Genomic DNA, 9,117 nt, shown 5'->3' on the forward strand with positions numbered 1-9,117 from the left:
CCAGAATATTGCCACTACATTGATGGTGTTGAAGAAGCTGACTCATTTAACATGAATGCACATAAATGGCTTCTGACAAACTTTGATTGTTCTTCACTCTGGATCAAGGTATGTGAGTACCATTAATGCACAAAAAAGGCTTCTAAAAGTAGTGAGTTTGATTTTCCATGCATTCTGGTACATGATCATGAAGAGAGAGAGTACATATATTGCAGCAGTTATCTAACTTGCAGGTCACTTTAATGTATAACTAGTCTTTTGTGTGTGCTAGTTTTATTACTTTAAAATATCATTTCACTAATGCTAACTCTTCTCGCAAATGGACAGAGCAAATTGAAGAATGTAGCATGTATTTCCTCTTCCCAAGCCTACCTCTTAGTGAGAGATCAAATTGAAAAATCAAAATCTGAAGTTATTGAGTATCATGAACTATACATATAATGAATTATTGCATTATACATCAATTTCTGAAGTCTACAGATTTAATATTTATTGCACTCTTTGTTTCAAGGATGGAATCATGAAACTATACATATAATGAATTATGTTTGTGTAAAAATTATTTATATAAATATACAATTAATTCCAGTCAAATTTTTTTACAAGTGGTTTGAATCATATTCAGATTGAAAAGAGAGAATAAAAAAGATAAGTGAAGGGACTAAACTATAAGTTGCAATCAACATGAATTAGAAATTAGAAATGCCACAAAGAATAAGACAATAAAATTTTTACATTATGAAAAGAAAAATATCAGGGTATAGTCTAGCCAAAAGATCAAAAATTTCTTCATAAATAGCTTATTTAGTACTATTATAATCGTGCTACTGGTTTCTGTTGTGGGTCTTGGGCTCTTTGCAAGGGGATTCCCACTTGTAATGTCCAGAAAACTCTGTTACTTTTATGTCTTCATAACATAATATTATTAAAAAGGCCTTAATAACACTTTCTTTTTTCCTTGTTCTGTATGCAGCTTGCAAGGGTTATTTAATGACTGCAACTGTTAATGGAAAGCTATTCTCCAGCTATATGATGCATTGTTGTGCTTGTTTAACACAACATAGAACTAGATCTGATCCATAATTTGTATGAGAAGCTAATAAAAAATCTGTTTTTATTTTTCAATTCCCATTTGCAGGAGAGAGATTTAGTGATTTAGTGTTAAGTGGAGTGCCTCCATTTTGGGCTGGTAGGATTTTTAAAGATGCTTCTTGTTAGTCATTGTTGTATTTAGTATTTGTGTTTCTATTTGTGTCTCTGTATGTGTATTTTGTGACCTTTTTTCTTTCCCCTTGGTTTCAATAGAGAGCGAGCAAGGGATATTTGAAGAAGTATTACATGGTGACCTAGACTTTTCAACAGACCCATGGCCTAGTATTTCTAAAGGTGCCAAAGATTTAGTAAGGAAAATGCCTATTCGAGATCCCAAAAGGTGGATATCTGCACATGATGTTTTGTGTGAGTTTCTGTCACTGGTTTGCTTTCATAATTACAATTTTTGTGTTTGACCTGTGTTGCTACTGAAATTAAAGGGTTGCAATTATTGTTGAGCAAAGCTTTTTGGAAAAGCATCTCCTATTCATTTCAGCTACTTTATAAATAATTATTCTCATCATTTTTGTTCAACAATTGTCATAATTTTTTGCTTATGTATAATTCTATATCAAGGTGTTCTTAGGCACAACATTCTGTTTGCATTGATGACCTTTTGTTTATATGTCTCGCAGGCCATCCCTGGGTTCAAGTTGGTGGTGTGGCTCCTGACAAGCCTCTCGATTCTACAATATTAAGTTGATTGAAGCAATTCTCTACAATGAACAAGCTCAAGAAAATGGCTATTAGAGTAAGTCACTTTATGTATTAAATAAGTGAATGGTTTGAAGCCAAATAATTGATAGTCATATACCTAAATTAAATTAATAGATGACTTGTAATTATTCAACTCATTTCTTTCCCCTTTTTTTTGGCAGGTAATTGCAGAGAGCTTATCTGAAGAAGAAATTGCTGGCCTAAAATAAATGTTCAAAATGATAGACACTGACAGTAGTGGTCAAATCACTTTTGAAGAACTTAAGGCTGGTTTGAAAAGATTTGGAGCTAATCTTAAGGAATCTGAAATTTATGATTTAATGCAAGCAGTGAGTTCATATATGTTTAAAGATGATTAAATGCACCTAAACTATTATATATGACTTTTTTTTTAAAAAAAATATTACAAAAGAATATATAATATATTACTTTAAAATTTAAGATGAAATAAATTTAATATTTAGAATTATTATTAAAAATTTGTAAGTAAGTCTTTACTCATTTGTTACTTGTGTTTTTGGAGTATTGATTTAGTATTTTCTTTTTCAATAATATTGGAGTATTGATTTAGCTGGTGAACTTTAATCTTTTCTTGTTATTGAAAAAATATATGTACTTCTGCATTTGAACTTAGCATGGTTGCCATTTCAGGAAGCTCTAGATGTTGTTCATATAAGCAAAGAAGATTAGCACAGTGTAAATTTTTTAATGGATTTTAGTAAGTTTTTGGGAGAAAGTTTACTTGGTGCATTATATATTGTAAAAAAAAAGCAGGGACCTACTTCTGTATAATCTTTTTACTAGCCTTGCATCATTGTTAAAATATCATTTTGGTTGAGAGTTGTACTCTGAATATTTATACTAGATAACTTAGTTTGTCCAAGCAGGATTTTAGACTGTTGAAAGTCTTATTACCATGTTGTTTGGATAGAAAGAACTGTTATCAATGCAATTGTTTATTTTCAAAGAAATTTTGATAGGCTGTTGGTTCTCTACTGAAGAATTTTTGGGGGTATGTTTCAAGGAAATAAGTAAAGAAATGACTTATGGATTTTAGTGCTTAAACAGACTGTGGGGCTTGCGAGGGCGATGATCAAGCATAGTTTAGAAGTAGAGGGCTTACTTGATGCAGTGGACATTGTTGGAATAGGTGGTGATGGAGCAAACACAGTTAACATTTCGACTGGAGCTTCAATACTTGCTGCAGCTTGTGGTACCAAAATTGCAAAGGTGGCATCGATTTTATTGATTACTTGACATGAATGTGATCCCATATTGTAAATTGTTAGAGCTAAACTTGATTTTTTTCCCTTTAAGCAAGGAAATCGTTCAAGTTCTTCAGCATGGGGAAGTGCCGATGTATTAGAAGAGTTGAGGATAGTTATCGACCTGGAACCTGAGGTTGGTGCTGTAAAATTTTCTGTTTTAGATGAATAAGATGGTAGATTAATATGCTATTCTCTTCTTCAATTATGGTGATCACATCAAGATATACATTTGCTCAACCTTTAATTCCTAATATTATATCTTCCAATATAGTTAAAAGTTTCAAGAAACTACTTTCTCTATTGTCTGACATATTGAATGAAAATGGGACTGGGTAATGAAAATACAAATTCTTCTTAATTTCTAACCATTCTCACATTCTAGGTGCATATGTAGCAAACTCAAATTTTTGGGTCAAAGCTTAGTTGGCTAGTGATGAAGGCATCAGTGGGCATATTCCTGTGAGAAGGCCAAAGTAGAGTTGAATTACAACCCTAGAAGCTTGAAAGAAGGGCTGGAAGAAGTTCTGTCGTGGCGTATGAACTTAGGCAGGTTTTTATTGACCCCTCTCCTTTCTAACAGCCAGGTTTTTGTATAATAATGCTTTATGTATAATATCATATTCTAACTTTTCATACATGAAAATCCTTTGGTGTATGCATAATATGAAAAACCTTTGGTGTAGAGTTGTATGGTACGTTCATATGCAAGACCTGATTCTGTTTTGGAAAGCCTTTCATTTTATTTTACTTTTCCATAAAACTTGTGGAAAGATTTTAAAGCAAGACCTGATTCTGTTTTTGGATTGACTCTTTTAAATTTAATGGAGCATGATTGAATTGTGAAAAATGCTAAAAGACTACATGTGCTGGGCACTTTCTCTTCTGTTGAAATTTTCTGGCTCCTTTGTCTTTAAAGAGAATGTTCTTTCATTCTTAAAGAGTTTTGGGTGAGAGAATTATCTGCATTTAAAATGTTGCAGTGTTGGATTTCACAATGCAGCTGATGGAAACAGGATTTGAGAATGATACTGTTCTTGCATTAATTGTCTTTTCTCCACAGTATATTCTTGTAAACCATGAATATTGGAAATACAAGGCGAAGCATACTCGCTGGAGAATAACATTGAAGGTACACCTTTAGTTTTACTATGGAATTTGAGTTGGTTCTCTATTTCCATCCCTTGTTCTTTTATCTTTCTCCGTCATAGTATAGAAAACATAATGCAATTAGATTATTTAACTTGCTTAAAAATATGTTACATATTGAAGATAATAAATTCATTTTTATTTATCCTTTATAATATATAGTATTTTTGTCTGCTTGAATAATTTTCCTTTCATGGTTATTTAGGTGTGTCGGCAACTTGATTATGTGTACTATTTTTTAAAGAGTACGAGAAATTAATCTGGCTTTTCACTTCATTTTGAGCAGCGTTTCCTTTTAAGTCTCTGTTTATCTCCTTTTGCTCTAGTATTTTACTGTGTAAGACTTAAACATTTGAGGCTAGTGATAAAATGACATTGGTTGTTTCATTATTCTAGGTTATTGGGATACTTTTTTAATGTTGACGTACGAGAGTTATTTTTAATGTTGAAAAATTCAAATGTATACTTTTTTTTTTTTTGCATAATGTTTAAATGCAGGAATGGAATACAACACAGGAAAAACTCTTGGCAAGATGGATCAAAATGCTAGCAGTGGGGTGAGCTTTTGCTTCTGTTTTTTTTTTCGTTTGCATTTTTTCTTGTTTTGAAATTGGAAAAGTCAGGAACACGAGTTGGACAGTTTCTCTTTTTTTTTTTCTGTAGTATGGATTTTGGAGTATGGAAAGAAAATAGCAGAAACACTTACAACAAATGGGATGGGGTTGCTCGCAGCACCACATAGGTACTCCTGTCTTGTAACTATAACCAAATTTAATAGTTTGATCAGCAAAACCTCAATTTGATTCTTGTCATGACAATGAAATGATGTTTCCTAGGATTGGTAAAATAGTGCATGGACCAGTTTTTTTTCTTAGCTTTCATGGTGCCTAAATTGAACTCATTAAAGAGAGTTAGTCAAGAGCTTTATTTATATAGAGAATGAGTAGTACAGAGGGGGTAGTTATGAAACTAACTACCATATAACAAACTCTTCAGCAGACAAACTAACATAAATGCCACAAAGAATAAGACAATAAAATTTTTACATTATGAAAAGAAAAATATCCGTGTATAGTCTAGCCAAAAGAGCACAAATTTCTTCATAAATGGCTTATTTAGTCCTATAATAATCGTGCCACTGGTTTCTGTTGTGGGTCTTGGGCTCTTTGCAAGGGGATTCCCACATGAAATTTCCAGAAAACTCTGTTACTTTAGCCTTTTTTATAAGCTAAAGCTATTACATTTTGCTTTGATTTTCCCAGAAAAAGATGCGATTTTTACCTGTGTTTTGGGGGTAATAGAAGTGTTTGTACATTAGTAACAAGGTTTTAGTTGCTGGAATAGTCTGGTGGCCATATATTTTCCCAATGTCCCCACTCAAGGGCCTTAAAAACAGAAAGAGGTCTTAGATCACTATTGGGTTCCATGACTAATGAGTTGATTGAGTAATCAAGACAATGATTTAGACAAAAGATTTGTTTTTTTTAATCAACTGGGGTTCACTTTTGTGTTTGGTGTTCATCAGGGTTATAATATACTTTTCTTTCATCCTTTTTATTTATCTTTTATAAGGTAATCTAATTTATGTGCTGTATGTTAGTATTTGATGTTGAATTGGTCCACTGTTAATAGTGCAAGTTCTTACTGTATGTCCTGAAACAAGTTCTAGCTAGTGATAAATCATAGCTAGAAGTTTCCAGGTGCATTTTTATTTTATTGTTTTTCTTTATGATTTTGTTGTATAAGAAGTCAAAGTGTGATTTTGTTTTTATTCTTTAATTTATTTGGGGATATATTGACAGAATTTAAAGTTCTGGAATCAATTCTTCCTCACATACTTTTTGATCATTGAGAATGATATATTTGTTATCTTGATACATTTCACAAGCCTTGTTTTAAGTTGCATGTTTTGTTGCTTCAGTCGTTGTTTTGCATGGTAGTACATCTTGCTATACCCTACTGTTTCATCAAGTTTTGGAGTTATTACAAATTTAATTTAAACTTTATATGCTTACAGGTGGAAACTAGCTTAAGTCTTATGTTCTTAATAATAAAAGGACTTTTTTTTTAACAATGTGCAGGTATATTGAGATGATTTCTTTAGAGCAATTCTTGACAACATTTGTAGTTGAGGCCTTTAGAATGGAAGAATGTATTTCACTAATTTTTGTATACATTTCTTGTTTTGTATTTAGTGATAAAGGAATCTGAATTTGGCATAAATTATGTTGTAATATGATTTCTTAAGCCTAGACTAGTATACTAAATATTGTAATTACATTTGAGTAATTAATAAAAATCTATTTATGTTACCTTATTTGGCTTCAACTTTCATATTTGTTTTCCTAGTTTTGTGTAAGTAAAAGAAGATTATGTTTCTCTGAGCTAATATAACACATGTGTTATACTAAAGTCTAGTATAACACAAAAAATGTGTTATACTAGCTTCGTACTATGGCTTGCTATCCAAGACAGGTTGAAAACTAAAGAAAGGTTGTATCGGTTTAATGTCCTCCCTGATGCTAGATGTCAGTTTTGTACAGTGGAAGATGAAACAATTGCTCACTTATTCTTTGAATGTCCATTTACTAGTGATCGTCTTCAACAGATTAAGAGCTGGATGCACTGGGGGATTTCTTCTTGTCAGCTGCCTTGTATTTTGCGGTTGATTGGAAGAATGAAGACAACAAAGTTCAGGAAAATGGCTATTTCAGCTATTATTGCTGCACTGGTGTATCACTTATGGAGAGCCAGAAACGAAAGAATTTGGCTTTCCTCCCTTGACAATCCAAAAAGCATTGTACAGAAGATTAAAGTAGCTAGTAAGAATAGAATTCAAAGTGTTTGACCAAAAAAAGTTTCTGCAAAGGACTTAGAATTGTATACTGTATTATAAATATAGTGTAATCAATGTACAGATCTAAGAAGTTTGTTTTCAGACCCTCTTTGGAGGGTGCTGTTTGCTTGTAATAGGTTATTGGAGTAATGAAATTCACTGCTGGTTTACCAAAAAAAAAAAAAAAGTGTTATACTAAAGTGTAGTATAACGCACAAAAAGTGTTATACTAAAGTGCAGTATAACACAAATTTATAAGTATTGAAATGTGTTATATAATCGATTATAAATAACATAATTAAACACTTATCTATTTATTAAAATAACACAGAAATTGTGTTATCGTTGACAGTATAATAACACATCTTTATAACAATGATAAAGTGTTATGTAAAGTTCCCTGACTTACGATAACATAGTCGGTCTTAACACATCAAAAAGTGTTATGGTATGTTTTGATAACACATTTTCGGTGTTATTAAAAGCATCTTTTCTTGTAGTGTGCCGAGGTTTGGGCAATAGAAATTTGATCTGACACCATATCAGATGGTCAAGCTCCTTTGTCACTTTGTGTAAGCGCATAAACTCGAGGCTAAGCTCCAATTTTTTATTGCTGGTCATTTCCGTTGCCTTTGGCTAGCATTTAGCACTCTTTAGCAAAGTGCCCTGGCTTTCCACAGTTATAACATAACCCACACTCGCCCCGATGGCGTCGGTTACACTTGTTGCACAATGGCCATTGTTCAAACTCACGTCTCAGCTGTTTATTGGGACTAGCCATTGCCTGATTGGGAGGTCCCCCTTTTCTTTTGTTATTTCCCCCAACATTCTTCCTTGAGCCTCTTGGATTTTTTGTCCTCCGCGAGTTCTGGCCGAACCTCGGGTTGAAATTTCCTCTTGGCCCATTCTGATTGGCCTGAAATAATTCAGGGTTGTCAAGTGTGTACCTCTTATCTTCGTTCTTCTGTGGTTCTGGCTTGTTTGACATGGCCCAAGACTCTTGGCGAAGAGCCCATTCCACAGCTTCGGCATACGTCTCCGAGCCAGTTCTACCAATGTCTACACACCTAGCAATGTCCTTGCGTAGGACTTTTATAAAACTCCACGTCTTATTCTCGTGAGTATTCACCTAGTTCTTCGCGAACCTAGAAAGCTGGTCAAATTTTTTAATGTAGTCATGCACGCTCGACGTTCCCTGCTTCAGATTAGTGAACTCATTCACTTTGTGCTTGATAACTGCCTTACTGAAGTACTTGTCATTGAACAAGGTCAAGAACTTTGGCCATTCCATCTCGACAACATTATGCTCTTTCTTGGCTGCGTCCCTCCAGATGCGGGCATCTTTTCTTAGCATATAGGTCGCTCAAACTCCCTTCTCTCTCTCAGTAGTTCCAATGAAGTCAAAGATCCTTTCCAAAATACTGATCCATTCCTCTGCCATTGATGGGTCACTGCTCCCCTCGAATATAAGTGGATTCTAGTTGTCGAACCTTTCTAATATAGGTTTCGCTCGGGCAGCTCTTGGTGCTTCTAATGGCGGTACCGGTTGCTCAACGACAACATGCGAGTGAGGGTTCTGTTCTTCATTGTTTTCAGGTGGTATTTTGTTGTTTGCATGTGGTACTTTGTTGTTTTGAGCGTTATTTGGTGGCATGGGGAGTCGTCCCAAAAAGGGTATTGAACCTTTCAGCTTGGAGGGCATCAGAGTCCTCCTGTCTATTTTTCCCTCTTTCAATTTGGGCTCCCTACGTCTCCACTAGTCTTTGTAGATTATTCATCTGCTCAGCTATCTCGCAAATTCTAGCAGCTTCGGTTGGAGCTCTAGCGGTAGGCATATTCTGAGCTCTAGCAGCAGGTGCGGCCTGGCCCTGGCTAGCAGCACCCTTTCCTTTCTGAGCTCTTGTCCTTACCGTTTTTGTTTGATTTAAAGAAAAAAGCTCCTAAGCGCATAGGGGCGAGAAGTTAATACCAACGCATATTACCTTTTCCCTTTCGGTAGCCACCACAAAGTTAAAGATCCTCTATCTGAGTTGCCAGATTTGGTTCCGACTGTACTCT

At 34.2% G+C, this 9,117-nt stretch overlaps 1 protein-coding gene and 1 long non-coding RNA gene across 2 annotated transcripts; both read left to right on the top strand.

Annotated features, from left to right (window-relative positions):
- Positions 1-988: 988 nt before the first annotated feature.
- LOC133780495 (uncharacterized) lies at positions 989-1,896 on the top strand. The gene is made up of 3 exons (XR_009869364.1): positions 989-1,189; positions 1,306-1,458; positions 1,728-1,896. It is a non-coding gene; the product is annotated as an uncharacterized LOC133780495 (long non-coding RNA).
- Positions 1,897-6,654: 4,758 nt separating this feature from the next.
- Positions 6,655-7,209, top strand: LOC133779289 (uncharacterized). The gene is made up of 2 exons (XM_062219266.1): positions 6,655-7,045; positions 7,142-7,209. Exons 1-2 carry the CDS (start codon positions 6,655-6,657, stop codon positions 7,207-7,209), a joined length of 459 nt encoding a protein of 152 aa, XP_062075250.1.
- Positions 7,210-9,117: the final 1,908 nt, after the last annotated feature.

This window comes from Humulus lupulus, chromosome 5 (assembly GCF_963169125.1).
Source record: "Humulus lupulus chromosome 5, drHumLupu1.1, whole genome shotgun sequence".
Classification (NCBI taxonomy): domain Eukaryota; kingdom Viridiplantae; phylum Streptophyta; class Magnoliopsida; order Rosales; family Cannabaceae; genus Humulus; species Humulus lupulus.